The 19,520-nt window shown below is 57.4% G+C and overlaps 2 protein-coding genes across 3 annotated transcripts; one reads left to right on the top strand and one right to left on the bottom strand.

Annotated features, from left to right (window-relative positions):
• The first annotated feature begins 559 nt into the window (after positions 1-559).
• MAP3K10 (mitogen-activated protein kinase kinase kinase 10) lies at positions 560-17,633 on the top strand. 2 transcript variants are annotated; one of them, XM_035702919.2, is made up of 10 exons: positions 560-1,630; positions 5,316-5,496; positions 8,637-8,785; positions 9,220-9,395; positions 10,181-10,427; positions 12,053-12,169; positions 13,984-14,155; positions 14,249-14,361; positions 14,724-15,371; positions 17,224-17,633. In XM_035702919.2, exons 1-10 carry the CDS (start codon positions 949-951, stop codon positions 17,493-17,495), a joined length of 2,757 nt encoding a protein of 918 aa, XP_035558812.1. In that variant the 5' UTR covers positions 560-948; the 3' UTR covers positions 17,496-17,633. The 2 variants fall into 2 exon arrangements, with proteins under 2 accessions (XP_035558812.1, XP_025280758.1); XM_025424973.3 differs by lacking the exon at positions 17,224-17,633 and adding an exon at positions 16,129-16,733 and having other exon boundaries at positions 569-1,630.
• Positions 16,915-19,378, bottom strand: TTC9B (tetratricopeptide repeat domain 9B). Its single transcript, XM_025424998.3, has 3 exons — positions 18,843-19,378; positions 18,076-18,258; positions 16,915-17,127 (listed from the first exon to the last, which is right to left on the bottom strand). The coding sequence occupies exons 1-3, from the start codon at positions 19,255-19,257 to the stop codon at positions 17,018-17,020; spliced, it is 708 nt and encodes a 235-aa protein (XP_025280783.3). The 5' UTR covers positions 19,258-19,378; the 3' UTR covers positions 16,915-17,017.
• Between the last annotated feature and the right edge of the window lie 142 nt (positions 19,379-19,520).

The following is a 19,520-nucleotide window of genomic DNA, read 5'->3' as shown; positions in this document are numbered from 1 at the left end:
GCTGAGGCTGGAGGCAGTAACCACCACTCAGGCAGCTCCTATATTTCGCTTTGCGAAGCCAGTCAGCCACCGACAACCCCACCTTGAGCCGCGGACCCGCAGGGTCTGTGAGGAGCGCTTGGTCCCCTCTTTTCCTCCTCCAGGCGTCCGGCCCACCGGGTCCCAGGGTCCGAGGCCAGGCTTATCTCCCCGGGAGGAATCCTTCGGCCCCGCGGGGTCCTCACTGTGGCCCGAGGCTGGCAGCCGGGCCCCGAGGGCTAGGGGACAGCCTAGAGGCCGCGCAGCTGGAGACTACAACTCCCAGGCGGCACCGCGGCGGCGGCAGCGGCGGCGGCGGCGGCGGCGATCACGTCACTCAGGCACCGCCGGCGGCCCCGGGAAGCGGCGCGGGCGGGGGCAGGGCTGGGGCCGACCGGGAGGCCGGTGCTGAGGATGGGGGCTGCCCGGCCGCCCCGCGCGTGAGGAGGCCGAGGGGCGCGCCACCCCGTTCCGGGGCGGGCGCCCCCCGGGCCCTGCCACCCCCACCCCGCCCGGCTGTCGTGGCCCGGGATGCGGAGCCGGGGGCCGCCGGTGGAGCTGCGCGGGGTGAGAGGCGCGGGGAAGGGGGCTGCCTGCTTCCCTCACCCTCGTCCCCCACCGGCGGGCCCCGGCAGGAATTCGGGAGCCGCGCGGCCCGGCCCTCTTAGCGCCCTGACGTTTGGGGGGGACAGGTGAACCCGCCGCCCTACCCGCACCCCGCCCCCCCCGGGCAGCTGAATCAGAGGGGACGACCCTGCCCTCTTAAGGAGGCTTTTTGTTGCTCCTGCGGAGGGCCCCCCGAGCCATGGCCACCAGGAGCCCCCTAGAACCTGCAGGGACTGCCCCCCATCCTGGCCGCCGGGGCCCGCCCTCTGTATCCCGCGGGCAGCCAGTGTGAAGCGGCCTCCCGCAGCCCCCGGCCCCTCCCCCATGGAGGAGGAGGAGGGGGGGACGGCCAAGGAGTGGGGCACGACCCCCACGGGGCCCGTCTGGACCGCGGTGTTCGACTACGAGGCGGCGGGCGATGAGGAGCTGACCCTGCGGAGGGGCGACCGCGTCCAGGTGCTTTCCCAGGACTGTGCGGTGTCGGGCGACGAGGGCTGGTGGACCGGGCAGCTACCCAGCGGCCGTGTGGGCGTCTTCCCCAGCAACTACGTAGCCCCCGGCGCTCCCGCCGCGCCCGCGGGCCTCCAGCTGCCCCAGGAGATCCCCTTCCACGAGCTGCAGCTAGAGGAGATCATCGGTGTAGGGGGCTTTGGCAAGGTCTACCGGGCCCTATGGCGCGGCGAGGAGGTGGCTGTCAAGGCCGCCCGGCTGGACCCTGAGCGGGACCCGGCAGTGACAGCAGAGCAGGTGCGCCAGGAGGCCCGGCTCTTCGGAGCCCTGAAGCACCCCAACATCATTGCCCTCAGAGGCGCCTGCCTCAGCCCCCCACACCTCTGCCTGGTGATGGAGTATGCCAGGGGGGGCGCACTGAGCAGGGTGCTGGCAGGCCGCCGGGTGCCCCCTCATGTGCTGGTCAACTGGGCTGTGCAGGTGGCCCGGGGCATGAACTACCTACACAATGATGCCCCCGTGCCCATCATCCACCGGGACCTCAAGTCCATCAACAGTAAGTGGTGTCCTCCCCCCAAAAAATTTGCTTCCACAGAATCTTGTGAGGTCAGGCATAGGTGGCGGGAAATGGGGACACCAGAAGACTCTGTCTAGGGCAAGAAGGGGCAGCAGTATGCCTTCAGGCCAAGTGAGGCAGCCTTGCCCATTAAGGGAGGAAAAGGAGGCTCAGAAACGTTGAGGGACCACCTATCCCCCAGACTACAGAGTCATACTAGCTCAATAAATATGTACCCATAACACTGTGACAGGCTCTGCACTCCTAGCATGAACAGCACAGATGCAGTGCCTGCCTTCATCAGTCCCTGATGCCAGCGTCCACCAGGCAGAGTCAGAAAGAACCTAGCCTGGAGCAGGATTTCTCAGCCTTGGCACTATTTACATTTGGGTCCGGATGATCGTAGGAGGAGGCTGTCCTGTGTGGCTTCTACCGACCAGATGCGATTAGCATCTCCCACCTCCATCCCCAATTATAACCGAAACTTGTCTCCAGACATTGCCAAATGTCCTCTGGGTAGAGGGGGTAAAGCCGCCCCCACTTGAGAACCACTTCTTGGAGTCCTCCCAGGCCTCTCCTCCTGCTAGCTGAGGCAAAGTGGAGGTGAGAGAGGAGCAAAAGGGACTTGCTTTACGTAAAAATCTTCCAGGCTGCCTGGCTTACCACAGGCTCTCAAAAGTTGGTTGGCTGGTTGACTGGGAACTGGGGACAGGTAGAAGGGAAAGGGTCCCCCAGGACCCACATCTAGATCAAGGAGCTTCTCATGATGTTAGCATATATTAATTGAGCACTTATTTGCCCTTACGGTACTCACAAATTAAAGATTTCATTCTTTCCCCCACGTATTTCCCTAGCGCCTGTTGTGTGCCACACTCTGTCCCAGGTCCTAACTATATAATATACAAGGGAAAAATCCTGGCTCTCCCCACCTCACTCCCTTTCATTTTTACATTTATGTATTCATTCTTTCTTTTATTATTTGGTGTTTCCTGGAGCAAGTCATATGGTAAGGAGAGAGACCAACAGTGAATGGGACCAGCACTTGCCCTCACCTGAAATTTAAGGATTTCCCCTTTGCCCTCACATTTGGTCTCTCACCTCTCATCTATTTCTGATTCCTGTCAATTCTGCATCTTGACATTTGTTGGAATCCATCCCGCTATCTTTGCAGTTTTGTTGCTCTGCTCCCACCACCGCCACCAACTACAAGCCCCTGGAGCAGACAGGTGAGCCTTCCTTACCTTCCAGGCCTTGCATTTGTACACTAACAGATCTGCCATGTGCTCAAGGTGTGCCAAGCGCTGTGCCAGGGCTGGAATTGAGCAAGAGGCACAGATGGTTCCTGCCTTCCCTCGTGCTCTGAAATGCTGGGCAAATGGAGGCAGGACAGGCAGCATGCTCCTTTGAGGGCTGAGGTGCCTTCCTGGCCCTTTCTCACCCCTGCTGATTCACAGCCTGAAGGTGGGGTAAAAAGCGTTACACACCATGCCCCCAGGTTTTCCTGCAGCCAGTGCCACCTGGACACAGGGTGGTTGGGGCTTTTTAGGCCAGAACTTCCTGTTCAGTCAATGGGGCAACCCTATGCCTGGGACAGGTCACAGGGCCCCCGCAGCACAGCTTCCTCCATCTTTCTCTAAGGAGCCCCTCACCTGGTGTCACTCATACACTGGCTCATTCAACCAATATTTCTTAAGCAGAATTAAGTAACTAAGGCCTTGTCTCATGCTCTGGGATTACAGAAGTGAACCAGGCAAGATCTCCCCATATGGAAATTACAGTCTAGTAAACGAAAGTAGATGATTGATATTTAGATAGGTAGGTAGATAGATGACAGAGTTTCCAGAGAGTATTGGGGGCTCTGAAGGGAACAAAATAGATCAAAGATGAGGTGGAAGGAGCTTTTTCAATCAGATGGTCAGGGGAGGCAATACTGGAGCAGAGACTTGAACAAAGAGGACCCGGCCTTACAAAGGTTTGGACAGGGTGAAGGTCCTGAGGTAGGAATGAGCAGGCCTTGTTGAAGAAAAAGCGAGGAGACCAGAGGGGTTGTAAGAGGAGGAATGAGGCAGCAGTAGGAGATGAGGTCAGAAACATAGGCAGGGCCCAGATCATGGTGACCCTAGGGGCCATGATGAGGATTTGGGGTACCCCACAAACAGGAGAGGTGGGGACCCAAGAAGGGAGGCATGGAGTCACATGCTAGAGAGTCAGGGAAGGCCTCTGGGCTGTGATGATAGTAGCATCACCTCACTGTTATGACTGGAGAAGCAGCAGAAGGAATGGTCAAAGATCCAGGTGGCGAAGTAAGTGCCAGTTATGGCAACATTATACACCAATAATAATAGCTAACATTTTGTAAGGACGTACTGTTGCTTCTGGCCATAAATCCTTCCTACAGTCCTCTAAGGTAAATAATACTATCATCTCCATTTAACAGAGGAGAAATCTTAGTGATAAGAAGAATACATTAACGAGGCTATTCAGTTAATAAGTAAGTGGCAGAGCTGGGATTCAAACCAAGGCAGGACACTGTACACCTTGGAGCCTCTGATAGAAGCTGATAGAATATCAGCAGTTAAGACATTGGGCTCTCATGATGGATCTAGATCAGGTCTTTGCCCCACAGTTTTCTAGCTGCAGGATCTTGACCAAGGGACTTCTCTCTGAGCCTCAGTTTGTCCGTTGATAAAATAGGCTGCTTTCTAGTTAATTCATGTGAAGGGCTGAGCACGATGCTTGCCATTTAACAGGTTGCTGATAAACACCAGCCATGATTATAACTGTTGTTAGTAATAATCCCAGACAGCAAGTTGGGAGCACAATATGCTTGGGTGATATATCTGTCAGATTTGTCACAGTAATGCTGTGGAACAAGCCACCCCTAAAATGCAGTGTCTTAAAACTTGATGTCATTGATTATGGCTCACACACATACTGGAGGGTAAGCTGTTTTAGGCTGGGTCCAGCCAGAAAGGCTTTACTCCCAAGTATCTCCCCTCTACCTTGGACCAGCAGGCTAGCTCGAGTATGGTCTCCTGGTGGTGGCAGAAACACAAGAGAGCAGGTAGACATGTGAGGCCTCTTAAGGCCTTGGCTTGGAGCTGGCCTTCTGTCCCTTCTGCCTCATTCTGTTGTCTGTTGACCAAAGCAAGTCATATGGCCAACCCTAAGTAAAGGAGGGGGAAATACGCTCTGTCTCTTTCGAGGAAAGAAGTGCAAAGTCAAGTGGCAAAGAGTGTGATGATACAGAAAGGAATAGAACTGGGGCCCCAAATGCAGTTTGCCACGGGGTGACAAGGACAAAGGAGAGCCATATTCATACCTTGTGCTCGTGGTCAGTAGTCCCCACTGCTGGGGTGGCTGGGAAATCAAGCCTCTAGGAGAACCAAGGCTTTGGCTGCCAACCTTTCAGTGAGTTCCCCAGAGCCCAGGTTGGAGTCATGAGGGTAGCAAACGGAGGGGAGGCCCCTCCCCCTTCCTGGGGAGGGGGGTGGTCAGGGGCAAGGCAGGGATTAGACCACACGGAAGGATTCCTAGTGTATCAGACAAGGAAAGGAGCTGCTGCAGAGGGGGACACCTAGAGGTGGGGAAGAAAATAAGTAGGTTCCAGCTGAGCCAGGGGCCAGGACACTTGGGTCTGCAGCGTGGAAGGTCTGAGATAACCCACCTTTCTTCCTCCCCACAGTCCTTATTCTGGAGGCCATCGAGAACCACAACCTCGCAGACACGGTGCTCAAGATCACAGACTTCGGCCTCGCCCGTGAGTGGCACAAGACCACCAAAATGAGCGCTGCGGGGACTTATGCCTGGATGGCTCCAGAGGTTATCCGTCTCTCCCTCTTCTCCAAAAGCAGTGACGTCTGGAGGTGCTGATGGGGGGAGATGGGGAGTCCTGGACGTGGGGGAGGGGCGAAGGAGGGGGTCAGAGTAGAAGGGATGGCCTCCCACTAAAGCTAGGATCCGGGCCTGGCAAAGGGGCTCACTGGCAAGGTCAGGCTATCAAAGCACCAAAGCAGGTGTCTGCTCTGCTTGCTAAAGTGGCAGCTGAGAAGGACTTGGATCTGAATGGAAAATTCCAAAGATGTAGAGATAGAGTGTCAGCACCAGGGCCCTCAGACACCACCCAGCACACCGCCCCACTTGTCAGCAGGAAACTGAGGCGTTTGGAGGCAGCCATTCGGTCATCTATCTGTCCATCCATCCATCTGTCCATCCATCCATCCGGCCATCTGTCCATCCGTCCGTCTGCACTGGGTGCTAGGGATACAGCAGGAAATAAAAGTAAACACGTTTCCTGCCCACAGGGATAGTAAATCAGCAAACAGTGGAAAGCTGGGAAAATAGCTGGGTTTAAGTTAAAAAGTCATAGAACAATTTTCAAAAGATAGTGAGCTAATCCCCTGAGGGCAGGAGGATGACTTTAAGGAAGGCCTTTCTGGGAAGTGATACTTGAGCTAAGTTTTGGCTGACAGGAAGGAGCCCGCCGTGCAAAGTTTGCGGGGAGAACTTCCCACGCAGAGGGGATAGTGCCCACAAAGGAGGCACCAATGTGAGAATGAGTTTGGTCCGTTCCAGATACAACTCCAAGGCCCATGTGGCTGGAGCAGAGCAGGCCAAGGAGAAAGGTGGTAGGAAATGACAGAAGAGAGAGCCGGATGAGGGACCGGATCCCACGCTTTATTCTAAGTGCAGTGGAAACCCATTAGCCGCACTTACTACTGGCATGATCTGGTTGAGCGTTGCAAGGCTCCCCCGGCTGTAGGATGGAGAATGGATTGTAGGGGACAGGAGTGGGGGTGGGAAGCCAGTGAGGAGGCCGTTGCCATCACTAGTGAGGCTTGATGGTGGCCGCAGAAACTTCAACCCCCACCTCCTACTGGGAGAGAGCCAAACCCAGGTCAGGCCCCAGCTGAAGCTCCAGATGGACCAAGCAGCAGTCATGGCTTTGGGGCAGACAGCTCAGACAGGAAGTCTCCATTAGAGCAGCACAGCCCTTGGGGGAAAGTTCTGACTGGCTGTACATCAGGCATTCATTTGTGGCACCAAACATTTAACAGAGCCATAGCTCAGTGGCAAGGAGCAGAAAACCCCAAATGAAAACAAACTAAAGTTTCTGCTCTCATGTAAAGCCGAGGACTACTGTGATGGCCACAGTGACAGGAATTCAGGTTCCTATGTCAGGATTCCTCGACGGTGGTGTCCTTGACATCAGCCAAGATGTGTGGTACTGCCCTGTACTTCTCAGGGCACCATGGTCCCCAACCACCAAACATCATAGCACTCCCCAGTCATTGTGACAATCTCAACATCCCCAGAGGTCTCCATGATGGGGGGGGTGCGATGGGGAGTGGTTCACGCCATGTCCAAGTGAAAGCCACTATCATTTTCCTCCACCTTGTGTGGCCTCCATTCCCTAGTTCACTTCATCATTCCACATGGCTGCTTGAGCTCCAGCTTTTTAAAAAAATATTTTATTTATTTATTTGACAGAGAAAGAGCACACAAGCGGGGGGAGCAGCAGAGGGAGAGGGAGAAAGAAAAGCAGGCTCTCCACTGAGCAGGGAACCTGATGCCAGGCTCAATTCCAGGACCCAGGGATCATGACCAAGCTGAAAGCAGGCGCTTAACTGACTGAGCCCCCTAGGCGCCCCTTGAGCTCCAGCTTTTATGTTCACATCACAACCAGTTAGGAAGGAAAAAAAAGGAAAAGACACCCCTTCTCTCTAAGGATCACACCCTGGGCCGAAGGCAGGCGCTAACTTTCTGGAAGTTAGCTGCAGATTGCACATCCTCCTCCATCCCACTGGCCGAAACGATCGCCATATGGGCTTCCTTAGCTGCAAAGGAAGATGGGAAATTACTCCAGACAGCATGTGCTGCCCGGCTCAGATTCTCCAGTGCTGGCCCTGAGAAGGGAGGCCACCAGCTGTAGGAGAGCAGGGGTTGTGTCCATCTTGTTCTAGTGCCCAGAACGATGCCCGGCACACAGCAGATGTTTCTAAGTATATGTCAAATGGGTGCACGTGCAGATGTGGGGGCGCCCAGGGACCTGCTGCATGCCGGGCACTGCACAAAATGGTCGTTAGGCTCCCGAAGGAGTTCAGTTCACTGGAGAAGATGGACCCGCAGGTGACTGTAACAGAGTGGTGCACACCCAGGTTTTGTGTATCCAGGAAGGACACTGCCATGGGTGTCAAGCAGGCCTGAGTCCAAGTGTGGACTGAGGCCTGTCCACTAACTAGCTGTGTGACCTTCAGGTAGACAACTTAACCTCTCTGAGCCTGCACCTGCTCACCGGATAAAACGGGGGTCATACCAATGCCTTCTGCCTTGCAGGGCTGTTGTGAGGATTACTGAGAGCGCCTAGCACAGTGCTGGCCTGGAGTAAGTGCTTTATAAATGTTAAATAGTGTTAACTTGGTTTTAGAGGTAAGTGCTGAGGATTCGAGGATTCGGGGATTCGGGGAACACAGAGGAGGGGCCTCTAACTTAGCTTTGGAGGCTATGGAGTCAAGGAAAGCTTCCTGGCAGAGAGGGCACCTGAATTCTGACTTAAAGGACAGTTACGAACAGGGAAGAATGTTCTTGACAGAGGGAAGAGCATGTGTAAAGCTAGAGGTTAGGAAGAACAGGGCTAGTTTAACTTGTTCAGTGTGGCTCCAAGCTGAAGCCGGGCTTGGTAAGGGGGTGGCGAGAGCACTTAGAGGCAGGGTCATCGGAAGTCAGGGCTAAGGAAAGTGGCTTTGCCCCACGGGAGCAGGGGACACACCTAGGGTTTTCAGGCAGGGGTGAGAGAAGAGAGCAAAGGCAAGACGTCAGAGAGAGAAAACCAGCCCCACAACATTTGTGTGAGATCAGGCCAGCAGATGTCTTATCTATCACGTTCATTGGCCAGGGCAGGATGTTGGGGTGAGGGAGGCCCACCATGGGACCGGAGGCAGGGCTGGGGTGTAGGTGAGGATTGGGGTGGGCTGCAGCATCACCCCTCCCTCTTCCCCACCCGCAGCTTCGGGGTGCTGCTCTGGGAGCTGCTGACGGGTGAGGTCCCCTACCGTGAAATCGACGCCTTGGCCGTGGCATACGGCGTGGCTATGAACAAGCTGACGCTGCCCATCCCCTCTACGTGCCCCGAGCCCTTTGCCCGCCTACTGGAGGGTGAGCCAGGGCCCCGTGGAGATAGGCTCTGCTCGGGTGGCAGGGGCCCTCGGGCCAGACCTCATCCATCCCAGTGGGTCCCGGAGTGAGGGTCGGCAACCATCAGACCACAGTCCACCCCTCTACAACTGGTTCCATGGCCCCCAAACTTCTGTTCTGGCCCACAGCTCTTGGGGGCAACCTGCTAGCCTTCACTGACCCCAGGATTCCTCCCTGATTCTTGATTCTGCCACAAATGAGGGAGCAGTTCCCCAGGTTGGTCTCCCAGAGTTTCACTGAGTGAAATGTTGCCAGGGATTTGGTTTCGAATCCCTTCCCCTCAGCTCCATGGAAGTTGTTTGTCCACAGTCCCCTGAAATCCTGCCTTTCACAGAGCATGGCCCCTGACTTCTCCACTTCCACTGCTGTCCTCCCACCCCCACCCCCATCCCCAGAATGCTGGGACCCAGACCCCCACGGGCGGCCAGATTTCGGCAGCATCTTGAAGCAGCTTGAAGTCATCGAACAGTCAGCCCTGTTCCAGATGCCCCTGGAGTCCTTCCATTCGCTGCAGGAAGACTGGAAGCTGGAGATTCAGCACATGTTCGATGACCTCCGGACCAAAGAGAAGGTGAAGGCCAGCATGAAGCGAGATCCTGCTTGCTTTTTTTTTTTTTTAATATTTTATTTATTTATTCATGAGAGACAGGGAGAGAGAGATTGAGAGAGAGGCAGAGACACAGGCAGAGGGAGAAGCAGGCTCCATGCAGGGAGTCTGATGTGGGACTCGATTCTGGAACCCCAGGATCACGCCCTGGGACTAAGGCAGGCCCTTTTTAAGAGATTTTAGAGATCCTGCTTTTTGATGTGCTTTCGCCTTCCCTGGGGCAGAGTCCCTTCGCCTGAGCTTTAGTCTTTGGGTTCCTGCAGGGTGGGGGCGGGGGCTTTTTTGCATTTTAAGAAAAGCCAGCATGTTGCTGGATGCAAAAGAAAAGGTACCCTGCACTGAGGTTCTTACCAGTGAACCTGAGGCTGGGAGTGGTTTTAAAATGTAACAGCAAAAGTGGTAGGGAGGGAGGAGAGAAGTTGCAGGAAAAAAGATCTGCAATGTGTAAATAGTTGAAGTTCGATGATGAGTGCACTGGGTGCACTGTTCTGTCTCTGCTTTTGTGGATGCTTGACGTTTTCTAAATTGGAGAGCCAAAAAAAAATTAAAAATCAGAGGGGAAAAATAAAGCCACCCCTTTGTGCTAAAACAAAACAGCCCCGTGTCCTGGCACCCAGCTTGGCTGGTAAGGAGGGAGTCAGACTGTGACCCCAGTTTGCCCCATCTCGGGCTGCGCTTGTGCTGTGCCTCCACCGGATCCACCCCCCGGGGTTCTGGCCCTCGCACCCAGCCGCCCATCTCCTCCCCAGGAGCTCCGGAGCCGGGAGGAGGAGCTGTTGCGGGCCGCCCAGGAGCAGCGCTTCCAGGAGGAGCAGCTGCGGCGGCGGGAGCAGGAGCTGGCGGAGCGCGAGATGGACATCGTGGAGCGGGAGCTGCACCTGCTCATGTGCCAGATGAGCCAGGAGAAGCCCAGGGTCCGCAAACGCAAGGGCAACTTCAAGCGTAGCCGCCTGCTCAAGCTGCGGGAAGGTGGCAGCCACATCAGCCTCCCCTCCGGTACCGCCCACATCCCTGGAGCACCGCACCGCCCCCCACCCCAGAGGCTGCTGGGAGCAGTCCTAACACAGGCTTTACCTCTTTCAGTTTTTAAACTTTTTTTCTTGCTACATATATCACACATGTGTAAAAGGACCAGAAAGCAATACAGCCTAATGAGTTTGTATAATCACCCCCATGAAAGCATAGAGATCCTACAGCCACCCCAAATGCCCTCCTCACAGTCCCTCTAGACACAACCCCCTGCCACACACTCAGCCCACAATGGCAAGAGTAACCTCTATTTTTTGACTTTCAGGGCATTCACCTTTCTACTTTATTGCTTCTTCTTTTACCTATTTTCTTATCTTTTAGCCTGCTGCTTTCCCTCCTTGCCAATAATTTGTTGAGGAATTACATCATTTATTCTGCGGCATCTCCCGCAACAGGAGTGGATGTTGCTGCTCACATCCCCCTGGCATCGCCCCTCCATCCCTCTGAATTTCCTATAAATTGGAAAGTTAAGCCATGTGAAATTGCTAATGTTCAGCCCTTTCTGACCTACAGAAACAAGCTTCACGTGGGTCAACCCGCTAGGTAGATGTCAGGGCTAGGTAGATGTCAGATTCAGGTTCAGGTTTGGTCTCTGGTTTTCCCATAGCCGGCTTCCTAGGCGCTGTTACAGTGCTCACCTGCCATAAGGCACATAATGTCTGCTCGGACTCTCTCTGTGTGACATTACAAGCCATAGCACAACGCCCAGAACAGCACTGGCCAGCAGAAATCTAATGCAAGCCACACGGCTAATTTTTAAATCTCCTCGTAGCCACCTTAAAAATGAGAAAGAAACAGGTGAAATTGATTTTAACAGCATATTTTATTTAGCCCAGTATATCCAAAATGTTATGGTGTCACACATAATCAAAACAAGAAAAAATGGTTAGTGAGGGATTTTCACTTTTTTCACACTCAATCTTTGAAACCCAGTGTACATGGTACAGTTACAGCACATCACAGTCCAACCACTAAGTTTTTGTCAAAAATACTTGACCTGCTTTTGGATTTCATGAGATGTACTGTTGAGAAAGTTAGATTCACCAAAAAAGAGAAAGATTCACATACCCAAGTCGTTCTAAATGTAAATGTTTTCAATAACCAAACTGAGTATCTGTTTTTACGTTTAAATTTTGATTCATTGCAACCACACAGATAATGTTTAAACTCCCCAGTGCCTCAGCTATAGTGCCGCATGGCAAGTGCTCAGTGGCCACAGGTGGCTAATGGTCACCACGTTGGACACTTAGGTCTAGATCTGTAGTCAATCCTTAGTTATCTAGGGACCCAATTAGGATCTTTCCTCTCAACCTGGGCATATGCCAAAGGTCTCTGGAGGGCTCGTCACAGTTAGATGGCTGTGCTTCACTCTGGAGTGGCCAATTCAGAAGGCCAAAGAGTGAGCACTTCCCCTGCTCCCGCCTCTGCCCCAGAGGTCTCCAGGTGAAGAGTTTGAGAACCGCTGTGTTAAGGAATGCAGAACCATGGCGAGGCCCATCCTAGCATTCCTTCTAGCCTCCTACAACAGGAACTTCTCTTTGGTTACCCTCAGAGACATTTATTTGCTCAGGGAAGTTTCTTCCTTTTCACAGGCTTCGAGCATAAGATCACAGTCCAGGCCTCTCCAACCCTGGACAAGCGGAAAGGATCCGACGGGGCCAGCCCCCCCGCGAGCCCCAGCATCATCCCCCGGCTGAGGGCCATTCGCCGTGAGTACCTCCCCAGGCCCTGAGCGGTCAGTTGTCAACCACCTTCCCTGGGCACATGCCGTGCACTGAGCCAGAACAGCAGGGTCCCCTCCCTGATTCACAGGGGAAACGCAATAAACATGCAAACAAGTCAGTAAGCAGGACAATTTCCTATAGTGATAAGCACTATAAAGGAAAACAGGGAAGGGAATAAAAGAGCAAAATTGCTTTTACATCAGGAAGGCCTGTGCGGGGAGCTGGGGTTTGAGCAGGGGCCAGCGTGGTGAAGAGGGGTGAGGAGGGCCAACACCTGAGGGAAGTATGGCCCTGCCAGAGAGAACAGCAAGGGCCAAGGCCCGTGTGTCCGGCCTGGCGGCCAACTTGAATGGAATGAATGGGAGGGAGCAAGGTGTGGAGCAAGGGTTCCATGAGGGCCAGATCTTGCTGGGCCTTGAGAGCCAGGATAAGGAATTGGATTTGATTCTAAATGTGAAAGGGGCTATGAGCCCCAGAAGGCTGTGAGCCAGGCAGGAATGTGGTCAGACTTGCCTTGTCCTTCTGGCTGCTGGGAGGAGTATGGATTGTAGGAGGCAGGAATGATGGCTGAAGGTGGGGGTGACGATGGAGGCTGGACCCGAGTGGGGCCGTAGTCGGGAGATGGCTACTTTTGGGGCTACGTGCAGAGGTGTAGCCAGCGTGGTCTGTGGACGAGCGGGATCCAAGACCGAGTCCCTAAGCTCCTCTGCCCCCCTCACCCCTGGCTTCACCCCATGCCCCACCCCCTCATGTCTCTGTTAGGGCACCTGTTTGTACCAGCCCCAGAAGTCATTCTCCTGGGGACCCCCAGACAGTCTCCATACAGTGGTAGGCCATACTAGTGTCAGGCTACATTCAAAGCCTGGAAGATAGAGCAGCAGACTCTCCAGGGAACAAACTGCCAAAGCTTGAGGCTTGAAGCGCAAGCAGCCAAGCAGGCCAGAAAAGGGACTGAAGGGAACAGAGTACCAGGCGGGCGAAGGGAACAGCCTATGCAAAGGCATGGAGGAGTGAAGATACTCTCATAGGAACTGATAGACATGGGCTCCCAACCAAGGCACTCAGTGCCCTGTGCCTGCCCACCCAGACTCCATCTCCTTGCTCTCCTCCTTTCCTCCCTGCCTCCACACCAGCCCTACTGGCCCCCTGGCTGCTCTGAACAGTTCAGGCATGGCCCACCACAGGGCCTTGGCATATGCTATTCCCTCTGCCTGAAATGCTCTTCTCTCTTGGATCCACTTGACTTCCCACCTCCCCTCCTTCACATTATTGTCAAACGTGAGGCCTTCCCAAACTCTCAACCTCCTTTCCTGCTCTATCTTCCCTATAGCACCTTTCACCTTCTAATCCCTACACAAATTATTCATCTCATAGGATTCTTGCGGGTCATCTGTCTTCACACCTAAAATGTAAACTCCTGAGGGCAGGGGGTTCTATTGGCTTTACCCACTGCTGTCTCCTCAGCATGTCCCACAGGGCTTGCAGAGAGCAGGTACTCAGCAGACACATGGGACTGAATAGACAGTTGAAGGGCTTGGGTGAGGAGTGACAGGAACTGAGGCTGAGGGCAGGCAGGGAAGCACATGAAGAGCCTCGAATGCCAGGCTGAGGAGCTGGGACTTTGTCCTGACAGCAGTGGGGAGCTATGGGAGGACTTACTGCAGGGAAGGGTCATGTTGGAAGTAGAGTCCAGGGTCCCTTGGACTAGCTGGTGGAGGGTGGATCTAAGAGTGAGGTAGAGAGCCCGGCAGGGACAGACTGCCCAAGAGCCAGTAACCAAGTGGCTTCTCTTGGCCCAGTGACTCCTGTGGATGGTGGTGGCAGCAGCAGTGGCAGCAGCAGTGGCGGCAGTGGGACATGGGGCCGCAGCGGGCCCCCAAAGAAGGAAGAACTGGTTGGAGGCAAGAAGAAGGGCCGCACATGGGGACCCAGCTCCACCCTGCAAAAGGAGCGGGCTGGAGGGGAGGAGAGGTACTGGCCCTGGGAGCCCACCCCTGGCCCTGCACCTGACCCCAGGCCCTGGCAGCCAGAAGGCCTACCCCTCATCTCTGGTGCCCCCTGCAGGCTGAAGGCCCTGGGGGAAGGAAGCAAACAGTGGTCATCAAGCGCCCCCAACCTGGGCAAATCCCCCAAACACACACCGATAGCCCCAGGCTTCGCCAGCCTCAACGAGATGGGTAAGAGGGTGAGGGTGCCTTTAAAATGGAGAGGGTGGGGCATCGGGGGGAAACCAAACCCAAGACCAAGAGGTACCACCCTCCCCGGTTGGGAGGAGGAAGCCAATTTCACTAGACCAGTGCGTCGGCAACATTCCCGGAAAGGGGGGCAGCCCCTGGGTGTTGGGTCATCCCCCACCCCCGGAGAGGGGGTGGGCAAGAGCTTTGCGGGAGAAAGATTGGAGAACCATGTTTGGTGGGGCTTGGCGGCCTCACTGCCTGTAGGGTCTTTCGAGGCAGCCTCTGGCCACCAAGTCCCGGGGACAGGGGAGCATGGGGGTGGGGGGCGAGGGAGGCGAGTGACGGCCCTCTCCCGGTTGCAGAGGAGTTCGCGGAGGCTGACGGAGGCAGCGTGCCGCCCTCCCCCTACACCACCCCGTCCTACCTCACCGTGCCGCTGCCGCCCGAGCCCTCCCCGGGGGCGCCCACGCCCCTGTCCCGGCTGGGCCACGGCGGCCGGCGGCGCTGCGAGCTGGCTCTGCTGGGCTGCGCCACGCTGCTGGGCGCCGTGGGCCTGGGCGCCGACGTGGCCGAGGCGCGGGCGGCCGACGGCGAGGAGCAGCGGCGCTGGCTGGACGGCCTCTTCCCCCGCGCCGGCCGCTTCCCGCGGGGCCTCAGCCCGCCCGGCCGCTCGCCCGGCCGCCGCGACGACGCGGCCCCCGGCCCGGGCCTGGCGCCCTCGGCCACCCTCGTGTCGCTGTCGTCCGTGTCCGACTGCAACTCCACGCGTTCGCTGCTGCGCTCCGACAGCGACGAGGCCGCGCCGGCCGCGCCCTCCCCGCCGCCCTCCCCGCCCGGCACCAACCCCCTGGTGGACCTGGAGCTGGAGACCTTCAAGAAAGACCCCCGCCAGTCGCTCACACCCACCCACGTCACGGCCGCGCGAGCAGTGAGCCGCGGGCACCGGCGGACGCCGTCGGACGGGGCGCTGGGGCAGCGGGGGGCGCCCGAGCCCGCGGCTCCCCGCCCTGGTGAGTGAGGCGCCCCGCACCCAGGGTACAGAAACCCCCCCTCCCCCCCTGCCCCCACCAGGCCCCAGCCCAGCGGCCACCCCCTAAGTTCCAGGGCGGCCTCCTGCTTAGCGGGGGAGGAAGGGTCCCCGGCCCTGCAGTCCTCACTCCCCGGGGCATTGTGGGTCCCCAGGTGACTGAGCCCTGGATGCAGCAGAGGTGGCAAACCGCAGTGCCTCCGGGGCCCAGGAGGGTGACATTGGTGGCAACGGTAACAACTATAGGGAACACTCACGTGCTAGACGCTGTTCCCTGTGCATTTGTTACCAGAGACAAAGACCAGTAGGACAGGTGTTCACTACCTATTACCAGGCACTGTGCTACTTTTTCTTACAATTATTGTTTTGTTTAACTCTGGCCTGTGGAGTGAGCTGCCGTCCTGCCATTCAGAGGTAGTGCTGTGCCTCGGGGGTCTCCTTAGGCCTGTGTGCATGCACCCAGTCCCTCAGAGGGTTGTGAGGGATGAGGGCTTTATCTAGAGGGGCGATAAGGGGACAGGCTGATAAGGAGTATGCTTGGAGTCGCTCCAGGATGAGTGAGTGATTAGGAGTGGTGGGGGACCTGGGTAGAGGTCCTGCCCCTGCTGAAAAGTGGGCCCAACAAGATGAGCAGATATTTCACAAAAAGTCAGAAATTCCAATTCTCATGTAAAGGTCCTAGCTTTTAAATGCCACCCTCTGGCCCACCCCATTGACCTCATCTGATCCTCTCTTACCAGGCCCTCCTCGAGACCCCCTGGACTTTCCCCGCCTGCCCGACCCCCAGACCTTGTTCCCGACCCACCGTCGGCCCCCCGAGTTCCCTGGCCGCCCTACCACCCTGACTTTCGCCCCAAGACCCCGGCCGGCTGCCAGCCGCCCCCGCCTGGACCCCTGGAAACTGGTCTCCTTTGGCCGGACACTGAGCATCTCGCCTCCCAGCAGGCCGGACACCCCAGAGAGCCCTGGACCCCCCGGCATGCAGCCCACGCTGCTTGACATGGACATGGAGGGGCAGAGCCAGGACAGCACAGTGCCCCTGTGCGGGACCCATGGCTCCCGCTGAAGCCTGCCCTCCACCGCCCGCCTGGGCAGCCATGAATGTAGCGCCCCAGGCCCCGCCCCAGCCTGCCATGCCACAAGGCGGGGGAGGCCCTGGGCAGGATACTCACTATTTATTGGGGAAGGGGGGAGGGGGTCACTTAATTTATTCCTTTGTACCCCAGAGGGTGGGGCCCTGTGCCCATCCTGCAGTATGGGGGGAGGGTGGGCAGGGATACTCAGGGACAGGGCATCATAGGGATTTGGCACAAAATGCAGCATTAAAGGTAACCCCTGCCCCCTACCGCTCTTGGCTGTGTCTTTCCCCAGCCCAGGGCCCTGATCCTGGGCCATCCCCAGTAAGGCACTGACCGCCCCCCCCATCCTCCACCACCTCCCTGAACCTCTGGGTTTCTGAGATCCAGAGGGTGAAGCCCAGGCACACGTTCCCTCCGTAGTCCCCACAAGAACATCACACAAAGAGGTTATGGTCACCAGTGACAAGGGCTTTACCAGCAAACACATAAGTCAGGGGAAGTTACACGCTGAGGTGGGAGTAGGGGGAGGGAAAGTCCCCCTAGGTTGGCCTTAGCCAACGACATCTCGAGTCCCGGCCCCGGCCCGACTGTCTTCCTGCTGGAGGCTGCAACGGTGCATCTTCAGCTGAGTCAGCTGGATGTAGCGGAGGACATTGGTGTCTGTGGGGAAGGGGGGCATGGCATTATCTAAATTTATTTATTTAAATGCCACCCTCTGGCCCACCCCATTGACCTCATCTGATCCTCTCTTACCAGGCCCTCCTCGAGACCCCCTGGACTTTCCCCACCTGCCCGACCCCCAGACCAGGAGTCCTGGGGCAGCGGGCGACATCTGCACCACTTCAGCTCACACCTCGATGTACCCAGCCTTCAGCGGCTCCCCCGCGCAGCTGCTCTTCCCAAAGTCCCAGCCACCACAAGCAGAATGGGGGCATTTCACACCTCCATACTTTTGCTTTCGCTGTGCCCTCTGCCAGGAGTGCCTCTGCTCAGAGACTTCTGTCATCCTCCTGCCCACCTTCCAGTAACACCTGCAAGGAGTCTGCCCTCTCAACCTCTCACCAGGAAAACTAATGTGGTCTCTGCTCCCGAAGCCCTGTGTCCTGTACCTGTTGTACTCCCTTGTCATTGGTTCTCAATACAAAACTATTGTGTCTGCACCCCCACACACACACCCAGACTATGATGTCCTAGAGGGCAAGCAACAGGCCTCCCCCCACCCCTGCCCCTGCAAGTTTCTCAGCATTGTCCACCCTGGGGTCAGCCTCCCAGGAAGTGCTCAATAAGCCGTGGGTGGGTGAATGGGTTAGTGAGTGGATGAATGAGAATGGGGGAGGGGTGGAGATGGGGGGGTGAGTGGGAGGCACCGTTGAGTCAATGACTAAATAGAGGGCAGGTGGTTGGGTGAATGTCAGAGGAACTTGGGTGAGGGGATGGGTGAATGAATGGCGGGTGAGTGCCTGAGTGGGCGTGTGAGGAGCAGGTGGTTGGAGAGGTAGGTGCTGGGGAGGAGGCACTGCACTCCGTTGAGGCAGCTCTGCCCTGATCCTCCCTTGTTTCCTGGTTTCCTCTGCTCTAGCCCCTTACCCTGCTTCCTCTGGCCCTCACCTGTGGGCTCCCGGCTGCGGGCCTCCTGCAGGTAGCGCAGCGCGCAAGCATAGTCGCCCAGGTGGTAGAAGGCAATGCCGGCGCGGTAGGTGGCCTTGAAGTTGCCCTGCTGCTTCTCCAGGACCTTGAGGCAATACTCGCGCACCCGCTCGTAGTTCACCAGCTCCGACTGCAGCAGGCAGGCTGCGGGGACACCGGACCGGTGCTCGCAGAGCCTGGCGCCACCCCCAGACCTCACCTGACTGCTGGGAGCCGGGCCTTAGCGCTGCAGGTACCCCCAACCCTTGCCCGTGGCTGAGCGGGGCTGAGCGGGGCTGAGCGGGGCTGAGCGGGGCTGAGCGGGGCTGGGGCACTGCCCAGGGCCGCCAATCTTCTGACGGATCAGGATAGGAGCCATCTGCGCCGCCGCTAGAGGGCGCGAAAACACAGACAAGCGCTCCCGGGAGGTTAGCTGGGAAGTTTCTGCCGGGGAGAGTACTAAAGGCAATCTCAGGTGAGGGATGGGGCGCTGAATCGCTAATCCAGGGTAAGATTTTTCTCACCTGGAGATTGCCAGGTGACAGCCCAAAGCCCATTTCTTGCATCCCAGCCCTCCCAGCCCTGTGTGCCTCTACACCCCCAACCCTTGATTAGCTCTGGGGTCTCCCTTCACAGACCCCAGGTCTGCTCCCTTCAAGCCTCCAGCCCCCCGCCCAAGGCTTCATGATTGCCCATCACCCCCCACCCCTCCGCGTATGCACCCTCTGCGCCCCCCGACGGCCCCATACCGGTGAGAGAGTCATAACATTCCACCTCCGTGTTCTCCACCAGGCGCCGCTGCTCCTCGCTGAGGCGGGCCGGCCCGGGGCTGCCGGCGGGCCCGGGGGCGGGGGCGGGCAGGCCTCCAGGGCGGGCCCCCTGAGCCGCCTTCAGCTGCAGCAGTGCCCGATGATACTTGCCGATGGCTTCCCGGAACTTCTTCTCTCGGTAGCAGCGCTGGCCCTCCGCCTTGAACGCCACGGCGGCCCGCAGGCTGCTGTCGAGCGCCGCGCCCAGGCCCCCCGACGGCTCTGGGGCAGGGCTGGGCCGGGCCGAGCCATGGCGGGGGCCCGGGCCCGGCGGGGAGAGGGCGGGAGGCGGGCGCGGCGGAGGCTCCGGGGCAGCGCTGAGCATCAGCACCGGGGACAGCGCGCCGCGCTGCATTGTGGGAAACTCCTGCGGCCGCCGCTGCAGCTACCGCATCGCCCCCCGCGGGGCCGGTCCCCACCCTTTCTCCGCCCCCGCACCTCCGGCAGCCGACTCCGCCTGCCCCCTATGGGTGTAGAGAAACCCCTCCGGACTTTCCCGTTCTATCCTCCAAATGGGCCCCGGCCCTAGCTCTCCACCCGGGCTCGCCCTCCTTCCCACTCCCCTACCTCCCACCCTCCTGCCTGCTCTCCTCCCCCATGCCAAAGCTCCCACAGCTT

This window comes from Canis lupus, chromosome 1 (genome assembly GCF_003254725.2).
Source record: "Canis lupus dingo isolate Sandy chromosome 1, ASM325472v2, whole genome shotgun sequence".
Classification (NCBI taxonomy): Eukaryota; Metazoa; Chordata; class Mammalia; order Carnivora; family Canidae; genus Canis; species Canis lupus.
This window is presented reverse-complemented; position numbering and strand designations above follow the sequence as displayed.

What these genes read in the sequence shown, in the direction of transcription:
- TTC9B (XM_025424998.3), bottom strand. Translation starts at nt 19,257, where the DNA reads ATGCAGCGCGGCGCGCTGTCCCCGGTGCTGATGCTCAGCGCTGCCCCG. An exon ending in ATGTTATGACTCTCTCACCG is followed by an intron (nt 18,259 to 18,842) that starts GTATGGGGCCGT and finishes GTGTCCCCGCAG; the next exon opens with CCTGCCTGCTGCAGTCGGAG. An exon ending in CCGCAGCCGGGAGCCCACAG is followed by an intron (nt 17,128 to 18,075) that starts GTGAGGGCCAGA and finishes CCTTCCCCACAG; the next exon opens with ACACCAATGTCCTCCGCTAC.
- MAP3K10 (XM_025424973.3), top strand. Translation starts at nt 949, where the DNA reads ATGGAGGAGGAGGAGGGGGGGACGGCCAAGGAGTGGGGCACGACCCCC. An exon ending in CCGGCTGAGGGCCATTCGCC is followed by an intron (nt 12,170 to 13,983) that starts GTGAGTACCTCC and finishes CTCTTGGCCCAG; the next exon opens with TGACTCCTGTGGATGGTGGT. An exon ending in GCCCGCGGCTCCCCGCCCTG is followed by an intron (nt 15,372 to 16,128) that starts GTGAGTGAGGCG and finishes CTCTCTTACCAG; the next exon opens with GCCCTCCTCGAGACCCCCTG.